This window comes from Leptodactylus fuscus, chromosome 2 (assembly GCF_031893055.1).
Source record: "Leptodactylus fuscus isolate aLepFus1 chromosome 2, aLepFus1.hap2, whole genome shotgun sequence".
In the NCBI taxonomy this organism is placed as follows: Eukaryota; Metazoa; Chordata; class Amphibia; order Anura; family Leptodactylidae; genus Leptodactylus; species Leptodactylus fuscus.
Genome location: NC_134266.1, coordinates 190,760,289 through 190,786,658, shown reverse-complemented (window position 1 = coordinate 190,786,658; position 26,370 = coordinate 190,760,289). Strand labels below are relative to the sequence as shown.

Genomic DNA, 26,370 nt, shown 5'->3' with positions numbered 1-26,370 from the left:
CAGCTCCTCCTGCTCTATAACATGCTGCAGATAGGACTGCATTTTCATGCATTTTTATCTCGAGCCTTTCACTGACACAGGATTTATCAAACATAATCATTCACCTGAAATGTGCCCTTTTGGTCTCTGTGGAAGTGTTACAGTGTTGGCCAAAAGTATTGGCACCCCTGCAATTCTGTCAGATAATACTCTCTTTCTTCCAGAAAATGATTGCAAGCACAAACTCTTTGGCATTAATATCTTCATTTATTTTGCTTGCAATGAAAAAACACAAAAGAGATGAAAAAAAAGTCAAATCATTGATCATTTTACACAAAATTCCAACAATGGGCCGGACAAAAGTATTGGCACCCTCAGCCTAATACTGTGTACCACAACCTTTAGACACAATAACTGCGAACAATCGCTTCCGGTAACCATCAATGAGTTTCTTACAATGCTCTGCTGGAATTTTAGACCATTCTTCTTTGCCAAACTGCTCCAGGTCCCTGAGATGTGAAGGGGGCCTTCTCCAAACTGCCATTGTGAGATCTCTCCACAGGTGTTCTATGGGATTCAGGGCTGGACTCATTGCTGGCCACTTTAGAAGTCTCCAGTGCTTTCTCTCAAACCATTTTCTAGTGCTTTTTGAAGTGTGTTTTGGATCATTGTCCTGCTGGAAGACCCATGACCTCTGAGGGAGACCCAGCGTTCTCACACTGGGCCCTACATTATGCTGTAAAATTTGTTGGTAGTCTTCAGACTTCATAATGCCATGCACACGGTCAAGCAGTCCAGTGCCAGAGGCAGCAAAGCAACCCCAAAACATCAGGGAACCTCCGCCATGTTTGACTGTAGGGACAGTGTTCTTTTCTTTGAAGGCCTCTTTTTTTCCCCTGTAAACTCTATGTTGATGCCTTTTCCCAAAAAGCTCTACTTTTGTCTCATCTGACCAGAGAACATTCTTCCAAAACGTTTTTGGCTTTCTCAGGTAAGTTTTGGCAAACTCCAGCCTGGCTTTTTTATGTCTCTGGGTAAGAAGTGGAGTCTTCCTGGGTATCCTACCATACACTCTATGTAAGGTAAAAGACGCCAGCTGCATCCAGGATGTAAGTAAACGATGGCCACGGTGATATTAACTTCACTTTGTGAATAAAAGTTGAGTTTTAATATCACCGTGGCCATTGTTTACTTACATCCTGGATGCAGCTGGCGTCTTTTACCTTACATAGAGTGCCTTATCTACGGGTCCAAGTTCACCTGTGAGCCGAGCCTCTCCAGGAGACGTTTACAAAGGATACATACGGTGAGCTGAAACATTTATACATTTTTGGACTGATCCTACCATACATTCCTTTTCATTCAGATGCCGACGGATAGTATGGGTTGACAAATCTCATGCAAGTTTTTTAGTATGAGTTCTAGTAAGTCGGGCAGCAATATCTAAAATAGTAGCAAGCCAGGGGCAGGGATTAAGAAGTGCACCAAAATTAGCTTGTAGACGTGAATTTTTGTCCACTTTCAAGGCGCATCTAAATTGTGGGCCAATGTGTTTTGAGTCTGATATGTAGAGCAGTGTCAGCTTAGGAATTTGGCCGTAGAACTGTTTTGCCAGTTTATTTATAGGCCTGGACTCTATTCTCCACTAGAGAACGTAATTCCCTGCTTCTTGGGTGAAATACAGTGTGATATACTGCACACAATACATGTGACAGTATTGCTCCGTTATGGGGTCTGTGATGTAGAAGAGGACTGAATGCCTTATTGTAAGTGAATGGCGGAATACAGTGGGGCATATTTATTAAGCTAAAAGTACCATAATTCGGGCTTCATTTGTACCAAAAAATACCTATATGCTGGGCACCAGATTTATTATGTGTTGTAGACTTTTTTTCCTCAATCGACAAAAGTGGCTTAGGGGAAAAGGGTCTAGAAACAGGGCTTGAGTTAAAATGCGACAGTCTGTGTCAAAGTTCTGATGTGTATAATCCAACTAATAGGTGGTATAAAGTTAGCTCAGACAGTTCAAAGATACATCTGATTTATTGTCCCGCATCAGTCACTGGGATAAATTTGGCACATTTACACTGTCTAAAAATTAGAAAGGATTACTAAATCTACCCCATTGTATGTTGGACTGAGAGGCACTGGCAGGCTTTCAATGTCTTACTTTGACTACAACAATTGTGTGAGTGTGGATAGTGGTTGCTCAGGATTATTATGATATGACTTGTTATGCCAAAAATTATACCTTGATTTTCTCTCGTTATCATTATTATTATTTGATTTGATTCTTTTTCTAACTTTATATTACATATAGCCAGTCAGACACTGACGGATCAATTGGAGGCCACGAGCTGCATCTTTCAGGGCTAATGCATTTTGGGAGACACACGTTTGCTAGGTATAGATGCATGCACTAGGTAGCATTTAGCACCATGGCAGATTTGCTGCTTTAGCAGTGAAGTAATCGTCTTACTTCAATCTGCTAGACTTCTACCTCAAGCTCTTGTATCTTTTCTATGTATGCTTCACTAGACTACATAGTGTAAGGATATTATGTGATAAATACTTACTAAAATTGTGCTCTATAAACAAGGATGGCAGTCAAGGTGTTGGAACCTGAATGCCATTGAAACAGTCATCTGTTGCACTGATGTAGAGCCTAAAATGATCTACAAGTTTTGCTGAACATCATTGTTGTGGGTGCCACTTGTGGATCTCTTTTCATGGCATTTCAATGGGAGTCTGGCACATATTTTCTTCTAGATGATTTTTTAACCTTGTGGGAAAAAAAAGAATTCATGATCTATCTTCAGTCATATTTCATCTTGCAAAACCCATTGAGACGAATGGGAGGCAGAAAAATGTAGTGTAGCTAGTGTTTTGGGTTTTTTCTGCCTCCCATTCATTTCGGTGAGGTTTACAAGGCAGAATATGACTGAAGATAGGTTATAGCTGTTCTTTATTCCTCTAGCTGAAAAATCATCTAGAGGAAAATAATCGGCCCCTGAGTCCCTTTGAAATGAATGGTAGAATTGAGAGGCGTATTTTTCCTCTTCAGAATTTGCCTGCAAAACATTTCTGTGTAAGACTCGTTGAGGGTGATGAAAGGTTCTCTTGGGACCTTTCACCACCTCTGCCAAGTCCACTTGTTTACATAATTTAATAGCTACCACTCCATTGGTTCTGGAAAAGTTGGCATTTTTTTCTGTAACCCCCACCATGTGTGAGTAATAGGTACTGTTAGTTTTGATGCCTCATATACTATTTAGGTTATGTACTGTCAGGAGGGTGGTGTCAGGCAGGAGCAGACAAAGAGTGTAGTGGGGGCTAGACAAAAAAATTCCAGCTGCACAATTAAGAACTGGTGGAGGTGGTGAAAAGTCCTCTTTACCTGATGCAGAAGATGCTGGAAGTGGTTTAAAGTGGTATAAAGTCTTATTCATGATCAGAAGCATCTTCTTCACACATTTGATATTCCGGACATGAATTTCAGTTTGCTGTTTTAGTATGGGCAGTGTCTAAGGATTAGTCTTATAAACCCTACTCTTCAGGTAACTCCAAAGAGAAAAGTCACACACCATTAGGCTAAAGGCACACGACCATGAGCGGGCCGCTGTCATTGAATGACACAGCTGGTGCATGGGTGGCACACGGATGTCATCAATGAATGGGGGCTGCAGAAGCACAGCTGCGAAACCAGACAGGATTAAGACCTGTCCTGAGTTTTGTGGCCCCAACAGAAATGAATGTGCCAGTGTGCTATATGGCCTTAGGTCTGGTGACTGTGGAAGCCACAACCATTTGCTCACTTTTTGTCACTAGCCATCGTTTTGTGGCAGGAAAAAATGGGGCCACAGGATCCAGTGAATGGTCTGCTGGTGCACCCGTTTTCAGCTGTGATCACTGTACATGTACATCTGTCAACCTTTGTTGGGGGAAGGGGTCCTGGTGGCCACCAGAGGCATAAACAGTTGCCCTGGCAGACACAGCCGCACCTCAGAACATCTCATTTTCATACAAATTAAAAGCTGATTTTCTTAGTAGCAAAATTGTACTCTGACCCTAAAACAGTCATGCTCACTATGCCACTGACAACCCCTACAACAAATGGCTTAGAAATTATTTTAGTGGTAGTTTCTCTACCCGTGCCATTCTCTCTGAGGGCCTGGCACAAGAATATAGTTCATGTAGCCTAAGGGCCCCTTCACACGGCAGTGTCCAATGCTGTCCAATGCCTTATTGGAGGTATTTTGCCCTAACATATGGCGGCACATAGACCGACTTCATGTCCATAATGTGGCATTGTAGGCATTCTGTGTGCCTCTACAGGCTTCATGTGTATGAAGTCTAAGGGAGTTGCTTTGTGGGAAACAACTCAGTCCTAGGTGTGTATTACCAGAGGCATATATTGCTGCTATGATGTGTCATGTTGTCAGCAAGTATTTAGTAAAGGGCCGCACCTTTTTTTATCTTGGCATTTTAAAATACTGTTTAATAGAGAAAGAATAGAAACAAAAGATCTACAGTATTCCATTCCCCTTGTCCTCATTGTCTTTTCCTTGTGTATATTATATTGTATTATATAATGAAGGACAGATTTTTGTCTAGAGTGAATTGGCCATTTGCTTTTATTGTGCATTTCAGTATGGATTAGTGCTGGGCAATTCTGACCTAAATCAAAATCTCCATTAAAGCCTCGTTCACATCAGCCTTGGTATTCCGTCCGGAGGAGTCCAGATGAGGATTCCCCGAACGGAATACCGAACGCAACTGCAAGCAGTGTGCAGTAAAAGCACACGGACCCCATAGACTATAATGGGGTCCGTGTGCTTGCCACGTGCTGCCCGCCTGAATCATGCAGACAAGAAAGTAGATTGTGAACTATTTTCTTGTCCGCATGATCCCTGCGGAGATCTGGCGGCAAGCACACGGACCCCATTATAGTCTATGGGGTCCGTGTGCTTTCACTGGCACACCGCTTGCACTTGTGTTTGGTATTCCTCATGCGGACTCCCCCGAACAGAATACCAACACAGATGTGAACAAGGCCTAAGGGCCACACATTGCGGAAACACAGCATTAAAAACCCTGTGTTTTACAAAGCCAGAAATTGGATGAGATTCTGGCTATTCCCATCCACATATTGCAGGGAAAAAAAGGCTACAGAAAATCTACATTTTCAGAAATGCATTTGTCATTGAAAAACGCAGCATGACAATTTTATCTGTGGAAAACACTTGCGTTTCTTCTATAGATTTAATAAGCGAAGAAAAGCTGCAAAGAAAAAAGCAACAAAAATTTGTTGAAAACGTGTTGCGTTTCCAAACTGGAAATGCTATTTTACTCTGGGGTCCCTTCAGACCCCAAAGTATTATTAGCAGAGGCCCAGGGGACTGAGTGGCCACAAATGAAGCAGAAAACAGTATATATCATGTATATGTCATGTCTTCTTAAAAATTGTGTGTTTACGCATAATACACATAATACATGGGAAAATAAGTGGCGCCCTATGTCTACATATGGGTACATTTCTCTTTTGACAGTGAGCTTTATGAAATAAAACTATTCTTAGGGTCCATTCACACAGAGTAACGTGCCGCGTGACCTGGCACGTATACGACGTGTGAGATTTTGAGCGCCGTAAAAGCTTCCATTGATTTCAGTGGGAGCCTGGATCGTATACGCTGCGTTATTTTGCGGCCATGATTTTGCAAAATAACGTGGTGTATACGATCCAGGCTCCCATTGAAATCAATGGGAGCTTTTACGGCGCTCAAAATCTTACACGCCGTATACGTGCCAGGTCACGCGGCACGTTACTCCGTGTGAATGGACCCTAACATTTCTTATAAGTTACAAGTTATTGTAAGTATTTTCCCACAGAATTAGGGCTAGTTCACACAGGTGTTCCACGTGTGCACATTCTGTCGCTGCTTTCCGCTCTGGATTAGGCCCAAATGAATGGGCGTAGTCCGGAGGGTGGCGTCGCGAGGCGGACATTGGAATCCGCCTGAAGAAATGGCAGCGCGCTTCTATTTTCCGCAAGCGGTTTGTTCCTGCTGGAAATGACCAGCTCCCATTGATTTCAATGGGAGGCGTTTTTTTAGCAGGATTTTGACGCGGATTCCGGGAACCAGGTGGTCAGCTTTAAAGCCCATTCACTTTCACTTGAGTGGATTTGTAAAGGTGACCACTAGAGATGAGCGAACACCCATTCCGAACAGCATGCTCCCATAGAAATGAATGGACGTAGCCGGCACGCGGGGGGTTAAGCGACCGGCCGCCGGCTCTATGGGAGCGTGCTGTTCGAAACGGCTGATCCGAACAGTGTTCGCTCATCTCTAGTGACCACCCTTGTGCGCCTGCTGCCTGTCCACGGGGAAAAAGGTTTTTTAGCCAGACACAAAGTCAGACATGCAGGACGGAAACCTGGTGGAATGCACACACCAGACACCGAGCACAAGTGAGAACACCCCCTTATTTAAAAAGAAAAACTTTGCAAACTCTACACGAAAGGGCAATTCATGTCACACTCACAGCATTTCACCTTAGATAATATTTTTTATTCAAAATTGGCCCAAACGTTACATGTCTTGTTTTAGGCTTTAACTTGTTTACTTGGACTCTGCTAAAAAGTTCTCCATGTATGGCTAGGTGCCTGAGCTGCAGGGAGGCTAGAACTCATGGTAGTCATAGAAAGCTAGAAAGCTGGCGTAAACCGCGCTCTCACACTTCATAAACACAAATCACAACTAATACCAACTGCTTCCCCTCTTTCTTCTTATTCTACTTCTTCGTGGAGTCTTTCAAGGTAACTGTGGCTTTTTATATAAGGTAGAAGGTCTAGTGGATACAATGCTGCAGTTTTTTCATCCGGCTTATGTTGTCATCTGTTTTATAAACTTCAGCTGTTTTGTAACAGTTTCCTACGATGAGTCTGACAATTTTCAGTAAACATGTATTTTTCTCTGAAAGGGAGGGTTGTCCCGGAATAGAACAATATGGCTGCTTTCTTCCACAAACAGAGCCACACCTGTCTACAAGTTGTTTATGGTATTGTAGCTCTTCGCCAATGATGTGAATGGCACTGAGATGCAATACCACACATAGCCTGGAAAAGACAGTCTATCCACTGAATATGTATAGAGCAGTTTACAGAAGTACAAACATTTTGCTACAAATCTGTGATGAAATTGGCTGCGTTGTATGTGGATGTCATTGTGGTGTTTGCTGCACATTTCAGCCTTTGCATTGTGATCTTTGCAGCTGTGTTACAGTAGCAAACCAGCTCCCTATGGTACTATTGTCATCAGATCTGTGGTCAACCAGGGCTACTGCCATAATATGAGTAAACTCTTGGGTGCTATTTAGCCCATGTCAGGTTCAGACAGGAACTTGGGAAAGGGGGGGTCTTAACTCAGAAATGCTGGGTATGGAGCATTCATAACTTCTACAATAGTTTCAGCAACCTCTTGTCCTGACAAATGTGAAACAAGCTATATTATTCCAGGTAGAGCAAATCCATAAAAACATCAAAGGCAAAACCTCAGACCCTGGGGATCAAGTCATGGTCATTGCATCTAGAAGCTAAACTCTCAATGACAGAAAAATATTTTCTTGTGATATTAGAGAACTGGATCCTGGGATTTATCCAGCCCTTTCATAGAGTAGCAGTACCATGATAGTAAAGTAAGAAAAGGGATTTCGCCTCCCTCTTAAATATGTTTTTAACTTTAGTACTTCATTTTCTGCACTATTATTTTAGTTGCTTTTAAAGGCTAAGGCCCCACATAGCGGTCCTCATCAAAAGACCAAGGGAAAAGCTGCTGTGGGAAAAGTCGTGGCAGCAATGCAGTATGGTTTGCTCTGTAGACTTTCTGCTTCCATTATACGTTCCATTCTATGTGTTTACATGGGTATAATTGACACACTGTGATTTCCAAAATGGCGATGGTTTTGGAAATTGCAGCGTATCTGTTGCGTGTATTTATCTGCAAGGTGTGGATAGGATTCACTGCGTTGGGCCCCAGGAAATAACAGTTTATGGTGGAGGGGAGACTATTATTAAAGAATGCAATGACTTGGAGTTGGTGGTGAAAGTTTCCATATCATTCCAGAAAATCAGATATTTTGTAATACATTATATTTGTCATTGGGTACTCCAGTTTCCTCCTAGACACCAAAAACATACTGATAGGGAATTTAGACTGTGAGCCCTATATGGGACAATATCTGTAAGACGCTGCAGAATATGTTAGAGCTATATAAGTAAACAAAATAAATAACTAGCCTGGAGACACATATGTGGATGGAGGAGCCATCTACAGAATACGTCGATAGGATTGTTTAGTACGATGTCTATGGTGTGGAGAAAAATGTCTTCAGTCTTATCTGCAATAACTCAAAATCGGAAAGATTTCTTATAGTTTTTGTTATCTGCCTATGAATGCTATTAAGAGTTCCTCAGTGTGACTTTGTAGGCGTTTAAGGATAGGTAAATGTCAGGAAGTAAAACATATGTTATTATCCATCATTTCTAGATACCGGGCTCCTTATAGGCAATATGGTCAAAATAATCTTTTCCGCCTTGACAACTTCACGGTGGCTAACGTAAGTCCAGAAATATTGGCAAGCAGAGCGCTTCTTATGTACAGAAAATATAATCTCTTGGACTAAAATCTGCTATTAATTGGAAATGGGAGTCTTAATAAATTGGTTAGGAGGCTAAGCACATTAGAGTGAATTGTTTTGGAAGTGGCTTGTCTAATTATTGTGTCTGTAACATTCATCCATTTCTGAGTCACTCCCATGTGCTGGATGGATGCCTAGAATATTACAGCAATATGCGCTGCCATTGGTTATTCTGCTGTCATGCAGATCTTCTCCGGGAAGACTGGCGTGGTTTTTTTTTTATAATCAGAACAGAGGCTTGTATTATGCAGTTGGTTTATGTGACAGTTCCTCATAGGATAGGTGCGGTTACTCTTTCATCTAAGTTTTAGTTTATCCCGCCTTTTTGTTGTTGCTAATCTTGTATACGTGCTGTTTGTCTTTTAGGTTTACTGCTTATTTGGAAAGTGCCTTTTTCCAAAGTCACTTCTGCCCGTGAGTGCAACAGCGGACTCACATTAAATGCCAAACACCCAAGAGCCTGCCCTGAAGTTTATCTGAAGTTACCTTGTATGTCTACTGTGTTGTTGCCAAGGACTCATCGAGAAATGGACTGAATATCTACAGCAGAGAGGAACAGTGAAGAGTGACTCAGACAGGACTTATATTCCTTACAGGACCACCCTTAGACTGGAAGGACTTTATGGAAAGCAGCTATCAGCTAAGCAGTAAGCCCACCCTGCTATTTCCATCTGTAGACATCTCAGAGTATGTTGTCTCTTTAGCCAAACTGGTTTAAGTAGTGTGACTCAATGCTGATTCATTGGCTTTTCTCATGCAGCTTTGTGCGTTTTGGACTCCATTCAGCAGTCCAGTCCATCTGAAGCAATTATATTTTTACTTTACTGAAGCTTGCGGAGGAAGGCTATAGGCTCCAACTAACTTAAGCTTGACCGTCACAAGACAGACTTCAACTTCCTTTCTATTTCTCCAGCATGGCTTTGAATGTAGCTCCTGTAAGAGACACTAAATGGCTGACCCTTGAAGTGTGCAGGCAGTTCCAGAGGGGGACATGTTCTAGATCTGATGAGGAATGCAAATTTGCACATCCCCCCAAAAGTTGTCAGGTTGAAAATGGACGTGTTATTGCCTGCTTTGACTCCCTAAAGGTAAGGAATGAATTATTGTGTATAGAGAAATGTTCGCAACTATATTGCCATAAATGTTCATGTTTAAAGGGAAAATAGCTAACAAAATAATGATAGTAAATTATAAGGCGGCTTCCACACGCTCCTAAAATACCTTTCTTATTCTGCATTTCTTTCTGCTGAAAAGAGCTATAGGGGCATTTCTTCTCCAGTTGGGGCTTCGCTTTCTACTCTAAATAGCTGCAGCACCCCCTCCCCTAATGACATCTTTCCTCATTCATCTGTGAGGGTGGAGCTGGCTGCTGTTAGGGGCGGTTATGTAGAGTAGAGAGCAAAGCATGGCAGGAGAAAAACTTTTCAGTGAACTCTTTTAGGCTAAGGGTCGACGTTGTGGAAATGCAGCATTTATTTTGCTGCAGATTTTGCTGTGTTTTTCTGAGCCAAAGTCAGAAGTGGATTTAACATAAGAGAAACATGTAGCTTCCTTTATATTTTTTATTCCTTTTCAAGCCAATCCTGACTTTGGCTCAAAAAAATGTTGTGTTTCTGCAACGTCGGGCCTTATCCATGCAAAGTTGCATAAGAATGAATGAGTTTCATGAAGATGGAGCTGAGATGCAGAATGAAGGCAACTTTGGAAAATGTAGAAGCCGCTTTACAAGGTTTTATCATTAGTCTGATACCAATATCCTGCTTATTATACGGGAAATTAGATTGAGCGATGGAATTGAACATAGATAAGAGATTATGTAATAATCTTCGCCAATAACCTGCATTTCTGAGTTGAGGTACGTTAAAGTATATGTTTGCTTTAAACACAATTTTTGAGATAACACAGATTTCATATACATGAAAGAAAAGTTTGCAAATACATTGCTAGTATCGTCGATAACTAATCTACTACTAGTTATCATTATCATGACAGTCTAGAGCTCCAGTCACAACTCTGTAGGCTTTTATCGGTTTTCAGCATCCTTCACTTGTTCAATGTCTTTGCTGAGCCTTTTCTGGTGATATGCATTCAGGGAATGTACATCTGTAAACTTAGGCATTATGCATAGTCTGACATTGGAAAAACAAGTTGTCCCACTGCATAAAAGGTGCATAAGAGTCGATTTGCACAGGCAGAGCTCCTGCACAGCTGAGTGCTGACTTACAGCAACAAGCTGTATTTCCGTTCATATAAAGGGGCTATGATATGGGTTAATGCAAACTGCATGTATTAATATGATTGCTCATAGCTGTACAGCTATGCATTTGTCAGCAGGGAAACCCTGCCGAAATCCCTTGCTTGCATAAAAAAGATTTGATCAGCCAGTAAATGTTTAATGGTGGAAGACTAGCCAGCTGTAGTTGGGAACAAGCATTCTCAGACTCTATTCAGATCACGTACGTTTACTACATCCGCTTAGCACATCTGATTTAAGGGATGCAAAAAATGGACACGAACGGATGGTCATCTGTTTACATAGACAACAATGTTATAAAAACATGCAGAACAGGACAACAATAGATCAGTTTTTTAAACAGATATGCTAAGTGGATGTGAAAAATGGGATATGAAGCATCTGGGAGGAAAAAAGTCACAGAATTGGCAGAATTTTTTCTGTAGGGTTTTTTTTGCGGTGCCTTATCCTTACGCTGGAATGAGTACAGAATGAGTACCAGCGTTCGATCTCCGTTTTCAGGTTTCCGTCTTCTGCATGTAGAAGACGAAAACCTGTCATGCCGAGTCCGGAAGTGAGTGCCGGTGAGCGTTTTATGCGCTCCATGGCGAAAGTGTTTTTTTTAAAATCGGACACAGAGTACTGCATGTCCGACTCTGTGTCCGATTTAAAAAAAACGGTTTCGCCGCAAAGAGCATAAAACGCTCAGCGGCGCACGCGGCTGGAGACTTTTCAAACCCATTCAAATAAAAGGGCTTGAAACATGCTGGCAGGTTTCCGTCTCTTGCCCCTGTTTTGTGCAGGAAATGGAAACCTGCAGAACGGGGTACGGGCACAGATGTACCTATACGAGCCCCTATTCCCATAGAATCATGCCTGACTATATCCTGCTTCTGAAGATCAGCTGTATGGCAGTGAAGACTGGTGGTTCACTGGTTATATTTATCACTCTCCATATATATATATACAAATGGAGATAAAAATACCTACAATATGTAACATATGATTATTTGCTTTGGTTGTGTTTATCTACATTGTTAGAAATACAGTGCTGTTTGTATTGGCTTTCCTAGAATAGAAGCAGCTGTCTAAGTACTTTGACCACTTCTGGTAACATAAGAAGGTGTGATCATGTATACATACTTGTCTGCATGCATATTATCATGCCATGACATTTTCAATGATTATGAAAGTAGAGTCATTACTGTAGGGTTAGGTAAACCATCAGCAAGCGGATGATACCTGATAATCAAAGGCTTGGCTTGGATTCCCATTCTCACACTTCTGGTGAATGCTATCCTTTAAGAAGACATTGCAGCCTAACTTATCCCTGCTTTTGTGGCCCATGATGATATGATATGTAGAACACTGGTCCAGGACACATGCAGCACAAACAGAATAGTTATTGGATGTTGTGAATGCTTTGACAGGTGACATCACTCGGTCAGATTTAGGCAAATGGTACCATAAGAGCTTCTAGCCCTTTCTGGCACAACGCCTGATGGATTTATTTGACAGACATTTCACTATAGGAAATGTAATCTGTGGCTTAGTAGAGAAGATGGAATGTGATTGAAACTGCATCCACAGCTAAATAATAGTGTGCGCCATGCCCAGCGATGTGCATTATCCTTGGTGGAATTGCTTATCAAAGGTAATGTTGAAATGAATACATTATCAATGAAGTTGTTAGAGGATTATGGAAAATTCTATGTTCATCTTGTGTTTTTACATTACTGCTTCTCACTTTTCATGTATTTGTGACGCCTTTTCTGTCAGGACTAGTTTTGGGGCACACGTGGGGTGAGACAAGAATCGTAAGGCTATGGGTGGTGTAAAGTACATGATGCCTGATCCTCAGGGCCTAGGTATATATAGGTAGTATACTTCTCTTAGAATATGTTGATGCAGTAGTTGCGTATAAAGCCCAAGTTCACATGTTTAGGATTCTCTTGGTATTTAATACAGAATCTGCTGACCTTGCATGTAATTGAGTTATGTTATACTCCATTTACATGGTCTTGGAAAATATCTACTCAGAATAATGAATGGACTGTGGATTGTAAAATTGGAAAATTCATCAGAAAAGCTGCGCATGTAAACCCAGCCTGCGCAGAATAACTCAGGGGAGCAGAAGGTTGATATTCTCTGCCACACACACAAATAAGCCTACATGGATGTACAGTCGGTTTTATGACAAAAGTGTCACCAGTGTGCTAACTAAGTGCTGCTGAGCACATCCCCCTCGTCAGTACCTGTCTGATGCAATGTGCCTGCCATAAGCCCCCTTGCAATTCCAGTCCCATGTTTCACATAGTGCATACCATTTTTCCCCAAAAAATAAGACAGTGTCTTATATTAAATTCGCAATCACAGAAGAATCCAGCACAAAGTCGGACGAAGGATAAAATCACCTTTTATTCAGATTCATAAAAAACTCCCATACAGGAACCGTCTGTTCATATTGTCAGTGCATAGATGTAACTGCTACGCGTTTCGGAACCGAGAAGGTCCCTTCCTCATGGCAAAAAATCTCTCTTTTCTTATATTAAATTATCTTCCGAAATATATGACCTGTCTTATTTTCGGGGGATGTCTTATGCAGCGGCTGGAGCGGGGAACAATCGGCAGTCATGCCGGCACTTCCTTAGCGGAGCGCTGGCATGACTGCCGGTTGTAGGTGGTCCAGGAGGTGAAGGGGGGGGTCTTATTTTTGGGGAAACAGGGTAGTGATAGACTTCCTTCAAGCCCGTTGACTGGTGTCGACTCCTGTTTAGTTAGACAATACATGACCTTATTGTGGTAGCAACGGCTGCATGTGTGTATGCAACTGCACATAGGGCAACCATGTAAGCAGAGAGGATCAGCTACTGGCGCGCACTGCTTGTTAAGCTGGCCATGCACATGACATAAACCTTAGCGGAAATGGCCAATTTTGGTTGACACCTGTCCGTGTTGTTTGCGATGGCCGACAGAAGACTGATTTGTGACATTCTAAATTTTCAGCTATGGGCTAGGTAAAAATACAAGTATATGGCACAATAAGACAGATTTGGCCAATCATTTGCCATTTTTTTCTAAACTGTCCTGTGAATTTTATCTTATGTTTATTGCCAGCATAAATCCTGAGCTACCAGTATTTTAGGGGACTGTAAGATTTGGTGGCAGAACTGTACAATCCGCTAATACTGCTCCCCCTGTGTGCATTATTTTGACATATTCAGAAATTCTATAGAACATGCAAGTAAGGATTGTACAGTTCTAGCATATTATCAAATGTAAAATTGGGAACAGGCTCCATTCTGTAGCATTTTATTACTGAAACATCCAAATGACCATTCTTTTCACATGATAATAATAGTTCTTACTTGTTCTAACAAAGACATTTTCTGGGTCATTGCGTTTAATAAAAACATGAAAAATGATGTGGGATGTTGGATTCATCAAACTCCATTTATCTGAATTTACACCGTTCAATAACTTTCCCGTCAGAATAATTAACAAGAGCAATAATGATAATTCTACAGGGTTCACAAATTCTCACCTTAGTTACATGTGTATTCTGGGCCACGAGAGCCTTCTATACTATTAGAAATTCTGAGTATACATATGTCAGTTTCTAAAAGAATAAGGGCCCTGTCTATGCCAGTGTGTACTGTAGCTTTCATGTGTAACGGGTGTCACTGGACTGATAGATGGGATAAATATAGTAATTAGAATAATGTCTGTGTACTGCGAAGATGAGTGCTCCGACCAATTACATGGTTTAGCCCATACCACATTGCTGCTTTTTGCAAACATATACTTTAAAAGACAATATTACAAATATTTTCTGCAGGTGTGTGACCATTTAGGACACAATGGGAAGTATAGGGGTGTTTCTGCAAAAAGGATTTTGAAGAACATGTGACTAAAATTGTTTTCGCAAGATATGTCACAGATCATTTTAGGATCCCGGACCTAAGCAATGAGAGTTCACATAAAAACAACGCTGGATTCAGGAGATGTCAATACAAACCACAGACTGAAGCTAAAAGAAACATTTCATTCTGTTCCTACTACAAATAACATCCATGTGCAGCTTTCTCTACCTAAGAGAACTTTTTAAATGTCATATGTTCCCTTAGCTTTTTATGTCACATATACTAACAAATACAATTCTGAGACTGTAATGAGGCTACAAAATGCAAAAGAATAGGACATTTTAATTACTTGAGAAATATTGGTCAGAATTGCCACATTAGCCAATAATATAGAGATGCAATATATTCAATGTTGTGTAGATACCTCTGTAAACTAGTCATCTCCACTGTTCCCTGGTTCTCGCTTTCTCTTCTTGTCTCAGTAGAGATTATGTTTCACATGCTGGGCAGCAGATGATCCTTGTTGTATGGGAAAATACTGAGTATTATCCACACTACCTTATACCTTGGGCTGGAAGGGCTTGCAGGCAGGTATAAATGGAGGCAATGTCTGTGAGAAGGGAGAGTAATCAAAGGAACCGTTGTTCCACCAAGAGCAAGCCCTTGTAGAATGAAAACAAAAGTGTTCTACAGTACTAGGCAAGATACTCTAATATAAATAATGCTAATAGTGCTATGGTGGCTTTATATGAGCCAATACTTAGGCTGTTAGGCAGTTTTCTCAATTCTGGCCTACGCATTTCCAGTACTACATATGTTGACATTTTATATATTTATTGTATTATTTGGAATCATAATCTTTTATAAAAGATACTCTGTACCATTGATTCAATTTTCATGGCGAACAGTACAGTGCCTCTAAATGTGACATGATTTTAAGGGTCTAATTATGTATGGAGGTAAATGTTATGCTATACTCAAAATCCTGTAAAGAAACAGAATATCGCAAGAAAAAAATGACTGAAAAGTATGCTTCTAGATTTTAATTAGGAGCATGTAATTCCTGTTAAGTGCAAAGAGAAATAATTAGTACAATGACACACTTACAACAGACTAAAATAGCTGCCGCTCATAGAATAATTAACCTGTAATTGACTGCTCCCTAGTTAACACCTTGAAAATGTACCCCACTTCATTTAAAGAGATTATCAACTTTAAAATACAGACTACTTAAAGGATATGTCACAGCAGGATGCTATATATATTAATAAAGTACACCCCATGGTATGGAAATGTAAAATGTCTGTCATTTGTTTCACTGCATATCATACATTTAAGAGTAACTTTGTAACTTATTGTCATTAAAAAACTGTTTTCTAACAGAAATAATTGCAATTATCTGCTTGTAATAGGACCTCTTGGTATTCAAAATGTATAGGTTTGTGCATGTCATACTAGTGAATATTGGTTATGCTGGGTTCACACCAGCGTCTGGACTCCGCTATCAGGTCATGCCAAACCTGTCATGCCAAATCCGGCCGTGAGCGCTGGTGAGCGTTTTATGCTCTCCGCGGCGAAACCGGTTTTTTAAAACCAGACACAGAGTCCTGCATGTCCGACTCTTTGTCCAGAAAAAAAAAAAGGTTTTGCCGCGGAGAGCATAAAATGCTCACCGGCGCTCACAACCGGAAACTTTTCAAACCCATTCAAATGAATTGGATTGAAAGATGCCGGCAGGAAACCTGCAGAACGGAGTTCCGGGCACAGATGTGAACGAGCCCTTAGTCATGTGTGCCCAGTAGAATAAAGTACAGCTTCTGCTCTATCCTCAGTGAAAAAAGCTGTTCACTTATTGCCATTATGGGAAGAATATGCAAATCTGCCTTCCATGATGTAATTAGGACGACAGTTGCTGCCTCATTGTTGCAAACCAATAGAGGGCGCTCACTGGAATGTGCAAGCCCGTCTTAAGACAGGATTCCAGTGAAACAACCCAATAATGGCTGCTCCCTTTAGCCTCATGCCCGACCTTCCAAGAGGCCTTTGTTTAGCAATGATGCTGGGCATCTCTTTAAGTAAAATCCATATTAGTTTTACGGCTTTATTTAGGCTCTGTATGGCATTTTTACTGTGAGACAACATAGCGAAGTGACTTATTATGCCATTACCACTTTAAAATTGTATCTTTTAACCCCTTAATGATGGACATAGGATACATAGTAGTGTATGGGTTCTTCTTACTAAGTGTCTCCTTCCCTATTTATCAGTCACCGTCCTGTTACAGAGCCATACTATGTGAACTGTTCGGATCCTGCAGCCTCTTCACTGGCTATCTGAAGTCACTTTCTTTATTAATGTCTGTGAGAACAGACGTCGCACATTTTTTTTAGCACAGTAAAAATACTTTTCTTATTATGAAAGGTTCACACTACCGTTGGATTCCGTTATGAAGGTGTCCATTAAAAAAAACCAAAAAAAAAAAACACCTATCATAAAGGACAGTAACTGATCAGTTACTGTCTGTTATAAGTCCGTTGCCCATAGACTTCAATGTTAAAAAAATAATTGATACTTGTCGTCTGTTTCTTTCTAATGGACAAAACAGTCCTGTACGTAGGATTTTTTTGGCCGCTGGAAAAAATGGACTTGGTTGTAAACAGACACAAGATAAAATCACATTGAAATGAATGGAAATTTTAACAGATTTCTGACAGTTCAGCTAGTGTCCGTTGCTAAAATCTTGTAATAGACAATAGCTACGGACACGGCTGACGGTCACCAACGGTAGTGTGAACACCCCCTTATTCTTGAGAAGGTAGAGTAATGTGTAAATAACATGACATTATGACAAGATGACATTATTTATACAGACAAAGCATTACTATAAGTGCATTATTTAATTTAGTTCATTTAAAAAATGCGCGATTCGAACATTTTGATTTTTTCCCTGCTATGGCGTTCAGTGTATGAGACTAATATGTTATAGTTTAATAACCTAGACATTTTCAGATTAGGTATTTAGCAATACTTAAACTACACATTTCCTATATTCTGTTGGTTAGTATCATCACACGATACCAAATTTTTATTTTTTATAATGTTTTAATACGTAGAAAAACATTTCAACTAACTTTAATGGAAACAAATGCCTGTTTGTGTTTCTATCTCATGAGCTCTGTAAGATGTCATTTTTTGTGGGAGGGGGTTTTGGGTGACATAAAGGTTTGATTGATATCAGTTTTGGCAGTGAGTTACTTTTAGATCCCCTTTTAGTTATTCAGATTTTTGGAAGACAAAATGGCAATTTGGCCCAACTTTAGTCTATAGTAGTTTGTGTTCAGATATGTTTATGATACAGCAACACTAGTTTTGGGTAACTACAGTATATTCCAACTACAGGGCTATTTCTACTTCTTTCCATTTGCCTGAGCAAAGGCTTTTGATATTTGTGAATCTGCAGTAAAATTTATTTCCAGGCTTTGTCTGATAGAAGTGATGGGGCTTTCTTCGCAACTACACCAGAAGTTTCATCTGGAGCCTTTGCTGCCCATGTCGACATTGAGAGGAAATATAGTGCTACGTGTGTCACTGTTTTTCTTATGAAAATAATGGACACCTCAGTAAAGCTCAGGGACCCCATTATAAAATCACTATGGTCTGTCAGGAGCCTCTGGTGTGCATCATGTGACAGAATTGGCAAAGTCTTGAAGTTTTGGTTATAAACCAAAGCCGTACTATGAAAAAAGCATTAGGGTATGTTCACACATTTTTTGCAGGCGGATTTTGACGCGGAATCCTCCTCGAAATCTGCCTGCAAAAAAGCTCCCATTGACTTCAATGGGAGACGTTCATTTCTTTCCCCGCTAGCTAGTAGCAGAAAAAAGAAGCAACATGCCCTATCTTGCCACGGATTCCACAGCTGAGTCACAGCGTCCGTGGCTCGAGACAAACTCCTGTTTAGGCCATTCATTCAAGCCTAATCAGGAGTGGGATGCCGCAACGGCTAGCCGCGCCAAAAAAACACACGGCGGAAAACTTTTCTGCCGTGTGAATTAGCCCTTAGAGTAAGTTCACATCTGCATCAATTAATCTATTAGTTCAGTCTGTTGTATGTCCAGAATGGATTAATAATAGTATCTATTATTTTCTCAGCGAAAGTTGGGTTTTCAGGATTTTTTTATCTGTGAGTTCATACAGACTGCGTACTATATGGACTCTGGGCTCTGATGTGAACATAATCTATGCGCTGCTGCATGTGACCAATGTGCACATACTATAATACCATCAGGTTTTTTGGGGGGGTTTATTGTACAATCGTAACAAATGTTTTCCTTTCTTTGGTGGAAACATGAAGTTGCTTGTTGTTAGATAGTTCTTGCTGGGCCGTCATGCTGGTAAGCCTGGTACTTTGTGTGGTACAGTTTCCTCATTTCCTCTTCAGCAGATGGAGAGGTCACAGTCCCAGGATTATCACCTCAGGTACAGACAGAGTAGATCAAAATTACATTTTATCTTTTAATTGAAAGGCAAATTACGCCACATAGATCTGGATACTGACGCCGGACTGACCATCAGTTTGCTACTTGAGAAAAATATCCTACAAATAATAAAAAAAAATGATTAAAATAATTATTGGCTCGTGTCCCAAGACAAATTAATTCATATTTGGCATGTTATGAATATTTAGAGTATTTCTAACTTACTAAGTTTACAAGCAGCTTCCTGAGAAAGCCAAGTTGCCAAATTCTGTTTATGTGACGATGAACCTCAAATCTGTTTACTCACAACCTATGCCAAGCTGCCATAACAATAAAACCACCTAAGGGCCCCTTCACACAGAGTAAACGCGCGTGTATTTTGGCAAAATACACGTGTAAAAATACACGTGTAAAAATAAGACTCCCATTGAATTCAATGACATTTTACACGTGTATTTTGACGTGTATTTTGATGTGTACTTTGACGTGTTTTTTTACACGTGTAAACAAAAATGCCATTGAATTCAATGGGAGTCTGATTTGTACACGTGTATTTTGCCAAAATACACACGCGTTTACTCCGTGTAAAGGGGCCATAAGGCTGGGGCCACCTTAGGCTGTTGCGGTAAGGCTGAGCTTTTTGTTGCAGATTTTGCTTCAGTTTCTTACATGAAACACAGAAGTGGATTTAGCAGAAGAGAGTGAAAAAATGTAAAAGCTTCCTTTGTATTTCCACTCTTGCTTTTGGCTGAAAAAACTACAGCAGGATCTTCAACAAAAATGCAATTTGTCTGCAACATGTGACCTCAGCCTAAGGGCTAGTTCACACGGGGGCAAAGAGGCTGATTTTGACAGCGGATTTCGTTTCAAAATCAGCCCCTTTACAATAGTGGTCTATGTAGACTGCTAGCTTTTTTTTTTCTTTTAGCAGAAAAAAAAGAAGCGACATGACCTTTCTTCAGGCATTTTCCACCTGCAGAAAGCAATAGAAGTGAATGGGAAGTGAAAACCCTGCGTTTTTTTTCCGCACTTTTTTTGCAAAAATAAGCGACACGCTTTTTTGCAAAACGCGCGGCACGTTTTTTTTCAGCCCATTCACTTTACAGGAGGGGAAAACAGCCTGGCTTTTTTTTTTAAAGCTGTTTTTACAACAAAAAAAAAAAGCTCCAAAAAAAGCTTGGCCAAGTCCAAAAAAAGCTTCCTAATTAGGAAGCTTTTTTTTCCGGTGCCAAAATAAGCCAAACATTATTTACGTGTGAACTAACTCTAATACTATTTACTATGTAGCTCCATATGCAGAATGCCGACACCTCCCTTTCCTATCCAACCTGAAGTTTTATGGCCATTTGTTGTACAGTGGCTCTTCTGCGGGATCAGACCTGACTGGCATAGTCCTCACTCCCCACACACCTCACTGAACCCTTTTCACCCTTAACCTTACCACTGGTTGCCCGTCCTTGGAGCACTTTTAGTAGGTTCTGACCACTGCATACCAGGGACCTCCAAAGACCTACATTTTCGGAGATACATTACATTCGTACCACTTCCTCTTCTTTAGTGCTGATATCACTTAAGAACAGAGAGCTGTGAGTAATGATTTCATCTCACCATTTCCTTCCAGGACATTATATTGTATGTAAGGACACTGAGGGAGCCATTATACTGTGTGTGGTGCACTAAGGGGGCCAATATAATATGGAGGAGCCATTATACTTTATGGATAGTCATAAGGGTAAATTAACCTGGGTGGTGCACAAGGTAGTGTTCTACTGCATGAAGGACACTAATGGAGCAGTATCCTGTGTGGGAGGAACATTAATGGGACATTATTGTATGTGGGGACATTATATTGTTTGTGGGTATTAGGGGCATTATATTGTGGATGACAAAGGGAACAGTATCACACTGGAGGGGGATCCTAAACCAAATTCTCTCTGAACTTATGGTATATGAACCCCTAGGGGTAGTTTCCTTGTTCCTAGAGAGTACGCACACAGTGCTCATGCTATCCTTTTAATAGCACCGCGTGTGATAATAGATTTGGAGGCACGTTAACATAATTTAGAGGGTAGGTCCTTTGGGGTCTGGTCTAGTATATCCCTGTCTTTTAAATCCTTTCAATGTGTTTGGATAAATCCTGCATCAGAGCTGAAGGTTTTGAGCCATGTTAACAGCTTTCCTATTGTCTTCTCTAGCAGGATAAGTTTCTTAAGAAGTTAGCTGGTTTATCCTATTTTTAAGCATGCCAGCTGAGAGCGCATGCAGAATGTGTTTAATAAGCTGAGGAGTTTATTAATAGGTTTTAAGAATGAGACTGCGCTCTCTAATGAGTTATTAACCTTTAAGTCCATGAAGCACAAAGGGACACGCTTCAATCTGTGTCCTCTTAGCCATTTTATCTTGACTGCACTTAATATACTGTATAATCCTTTTCTATACTGTTCTACTGTACATTGTAGACACATTTGGGAAGCTTAGACATTGCAAATCTATTTTTTTTTTTTTTTGCTTAGTATGTAAATTTTTTTACATCTACAGATTTGACTGAATTTGAGAAATGGTTTTGTTTGTCAGGTTTTGCTGGTGTCAAGGAGAATTTTGCTACCACTATCTATGTCATGGTGATGGGTTTACCGTATATACTCGAGTATAAGCCGACCCCCCCTAATTTTACCACAAAAAACTGGGAAAACTTATTGACTCGAGTATAAGCCTAGGTGGGGAAATGCAGCAGCTACTGGAAAATTTCAAAAATTAAAATGGTCAGAGTTTTTGGGTGCAGTAGTTGCTGGGAAAGGGGAGGGGTGTTTTGGTTGTCTGTCTGCCCCTTCCCTGAGCTTGAGGACTGGGTTTTTTCTTCCCCCCACTTCAGTCTGGCTGAATATAGGGGATCTGCAGTGCTTCTATTAACCCCTTCCCGACGGAACAGAAGCACTGCAGATCCTCTATATTCAGTAGACCGGGCACTTTCAGACACAGGGAGACCTAATGTGTATGTGTCTCACAGTCATTTTCTACTTTTGTATGTATTCTAGGAAAAGGAGTGTTTTAGAACTTTTATGTTTTTAAAAAAAATTTTTTTTTTTTCTTTTGCACTATTTTATGGGAGATTCTATACATTAATATTGTGGCTGGTCATAGACTCCCTCCTCCTAAAAAAAAAAAAAAAAATAAAAAATAATTTTTTTTTTTTTTTTTTGCTGACTCGAGTATAAGCCGAGGGGGACTTTTTCAGCACAAAAACTGGGCTGAAAAATTCGGCTTATACTCGAGTATATACGGTACTTTAAGTAGAATCTTTTGAGGTCACTGGTGAATTACAGCAGAACGCAACCTGTGGGGTGAAGATATACAATGTGGTGCTCCTATTTAAGATGTGGTGTTCATTGCTTGTACCAGGAGAAACAGTAATATTCAATAAACATTGACCAGTGTAATGGGAGACACTTGTGGCATGGACGACTACAGATGCCGCATTTGGTGTCTTCACCCATAGATTCAGGCCACTGAACTGCTGAGACTTGAGAATAGGCCCTTACTATTTACCTAGTTTGTGAGAGCTTTCCTTCCCAGTTGTCATTACCTTGAAGAGTTTAGTATTATCTGCAAATATGGACCCCCTTCCTGCTCAGTAAACCCTCTACCAGGTCATCAACCCTTTCCTGCCAGAGGCATTTTTTTTATTTTTGTTTTTGACTCCCCTCATTCCAAACCCCATAACTTTTTTACTTTCAGTTCACAGAGCCATGTGAGGGCTTAATGTTTGCGGGACAAATTTCTCTTCATAATGGTATCATTTATTATTCTGTACCATATACTGGGAAACTGGAAAAAAAATTCAGAATGGGATGGAACTGGTATAAAAAGTGCGACTTTCTTACCGGCATTCATTCTGCAGCCAAATTGACAAGTCACTTGTATTCTATTTCGGTACGATTCCAGGGATACCAAATTTATATAGTTTTATTTACATTTTAACCCCTAACAAAAATCTAAAACTTTGCAAAAAAAAAAAAATAGTCACCATATTCTGACAGGTAACTTTTTTAGATTTCCATGTATGGGGATACATTGGGCGTCTTTTTTGTTAGGCCAGGTGTACTTTTTAGTTATACCTTTTTGGGGAATGTGTATTGCTTTGATCACTTTTTATTTACATTTTATCAGTGGCGAAACAGAGAAAAAGCAGCGGTTCGGTACTTTTGAATCCATGTTTCCCTGCTACAGCTTTAACCGCACAGAAAAAATATTTTAATCAGTTTGTAGACCGGCCATTTTTGAACACAGGGATACCTAATGTGTATTTGTTAATTCATTTCTAGTTTTACATGTATTGCAGGGAAAGAAGGGTTATTTGAACTTGAGGTTTTTTGGTAACTATGTTATTAGCCAGTCTTGTGGAATATACCCTGTTTCTAGATAATCCTGAAATATTAGATACAGTTTAGATCACTGTGATTAATTCTTGTAGAACCTGGGGGTGAATACCATCAGGACCCAGTGATTTTAGTCTATTTTAGTCTCTATAAGACGGATCTGCACTTCTTCCTGGGTTAAGCAGGTGACATTTAATATAGAATTGAGACTCCGTTATCAATATGTTCACATCTTTATAGGTCAACAACACCACTTTTGCTCAGTAACCTGACTATGAGCAGATCAGTTTGAGTCTATTAAAGGGGCTCTATCATTGTAAAGTCTATTCCACACATACCTTTTGTATGTAAATTGCCTCAGTGATTTTTTGAATGAGCCCTTTTTTATTCATATGCTAATTAGCCTCTTGGTGCACCCCAAAGTCTCATTGTGCACCCTCTGCCTATTCTTTCCTATGTATGTATACAGCACAGCCTGCTGCTGATGACTTCCTGCTTCCTGTTTGCACACACAGATAGGCGATAATAGCAGAGAGCAGTGCTGCTGGGAACTTCCTGTGTTGGCTGGAAGCTAATTAGCATATGAATAAAAGCGGGCTCATTCAAAAACCACTGAGGCAATTTACATGCAAAAGGTAGGTGTGGAATAGCCTTTCTAAAGGCTATGCATGTATGTGCTTAGTTAAAAATGACTTTTCCCAATGATAGAGCCCTTTAAATAGTATCATGATTTCTACACATTTTATACAATAAGGTTCGAGATTAATATTGCTATACTATAATATCCAGAAAATAATCAGGGCAGTTAATAGAATTTACATCCTCCTGACAAGACAAAATTTTACCTACTTGATGGTCTGCTGAGAAGAAAGTATTATTTGGTACAACCCAGTATAGTGCAGTGCTAGTGTAAAGGATTATAGTAACATCCTTTGGGTCTTAGTGAAAGATTTAATGACTGAATCCCTAGTAAACTAGAGTAGTGGAAGGGTTAAAGAGGACATTTCATCACCTCCACCAACTCCAGGTCTTAGCTTTGTTAATAGGCTGTATGTTGGAATCTTTTCTCTAGCCCTCACCATTCCAGAGCAATCAGTGCTGTTATTTTTGGTGCCTGATATACTACTTAATCTCCCTACTCACAGGTGGGTGGTCCTCTTCAGATTCCAGCATAGTAGCTTTGAAAGTAACAGCTAAATGGTAACAGTCTCTGCTGTGACTCGTAGGGGAGGGCCCTACACAATTTAACACTGCCCACTATATTGACAAAGGGAATGGTAACAACCAGTTATTGAAAGTATTCACACTTTTCCATAAGGAGATGGAATGGAATAATACAGGTGTCAGCCAGTACAGGTGTGTTTATCACTTGAAATATCACATGTCTTTTAGTATATTTAGCTTCAGAAGTTATTTAGCATTTTATACTGAGCTCCAGATATGACTCAGCTTTCTACGGTATCATTGGAAACACATTTACTAATCATAGGTGTTTCTTGAAATATTATATTTGACTACAGATGTGACTTGTCTTAGTTTTCCTTGGTACGCTATACCTAACAATATGGTAGGTCTGAACTGTAAAGTCAACTCCTTGATTTCGCATTGTATAACAGAAAAGGGTGATTCATAAAGAATGGCGCTATTATACTATTAATACTATTGATTCAAGTTTTATCTCTATACTACAAATGTTCAGTGTGATTTCCATTGGTGGCACAGCAGTTCTCTAGGTGGTAATCCAGTTCTGTCCAGAAGCGTGCCATCATTTCTATGGATATTGACTCCACTGTTTCAGTGGTGCCTTGCCTCACATTGTTCAGATTTTGTAATTAGTGTTGATGTAGCCCCCAAAAAGTTGCAGGGGTTAGGTCTGGCGGTCGTGGAGGCCAGACTGCCATTGATGATTTGTATACAATCCAGCTGATTTGGAGTTCTGGTACAGTTTCACTATCAGTGAATATCAGAATGGAAGTGTGGAGATACACCATTGCTACATTTGGCAGATTACCCTTTATCTGTGACATTGCAATAACATCTGTAGACAGGAGTGGCCAATAACAGGATCCTCACCAAAAAAGAAGGGATCATAGACCTTGCAACTGCTCATTGAACAGAATACATTTACTTTGGGCGAATCCCTCATGTGCTCAGTAAAAACACAGGATTTGTTTAGCCCCAAATTCTAACACTGTGCCAATTGTTCTTCCCTCTGAGGTTAAAGGTGAAATGAACATCAGCCGACCAACTAAATCATCCTCTTCTAATCGGCCCTGCAAGTAAATGCAAAAGACATGGTGTCTCGGTTTGTCATCTGGCTACAATTCCTGAAGAAGAATTTGCCATAACAAAATGTTGTTAAAAAAAAAAGGGGGAGATATATATACAGTCCTATGAAAAAAGTTTGGGCACCCCTATTAATCTTAATCATTTTTAGTTCTAAATATTTTGGTGTTTGCAACAGCCATTTCAGTTTGATATATCTAATAACTGATGGACACAGTAATATTTCAGGATTGAAATGAGGTTTATTGTACTAACAGAAAATGTGCAATATGCATTAAACCAAAATTTGACCGGTGCAAAAATATGGGCACCTCAACAGAAAAGTGACATTAATATTTAGTACATCCTCCTTTTGCAAAAGTAACAGCCTCTAGTTGCTTCCTGTAGCTTTTAATCAGTTCCTGGATCCTGGATGAAGGTATTTTGGACCATTTCTTTCTACAAAACAATTCAAGTTC

The 26,370-nt window shown here is 40.1% G+C and overlaps 1 protein-coding gene across 11 annotated transcripts in view; it reads left to right on the top strand.

The window, feature by feature from the left end:
* MBNL2 (muscleblind like splicing regulator 2) overlaps positions 1-26,370 on the top strand; it is a 136,026-nt gene that overhangs the window by 59,438 nt on the left and 50,218 nt on the right. For 10 of the 11 annotated variants that reach the window (XM_075265359.1, XM_075265357.1, XM_075265358.1 and 7 more), the window contains exon 2: positions 9,043-9,764. In XM_075265359.1, the coding sequence (XP_075121460.1) occupies positions 9,591-9,764 (174 nt within the window). In that variant the 5' untranslated portion in view covers positions 9,043-9,590. The remainder of the gene's footprint in view (positions 1-9,042; positions 9,765-26,370) is intronic. The other variant, XM_075265350.1, reaches the window with a different exon arrangement.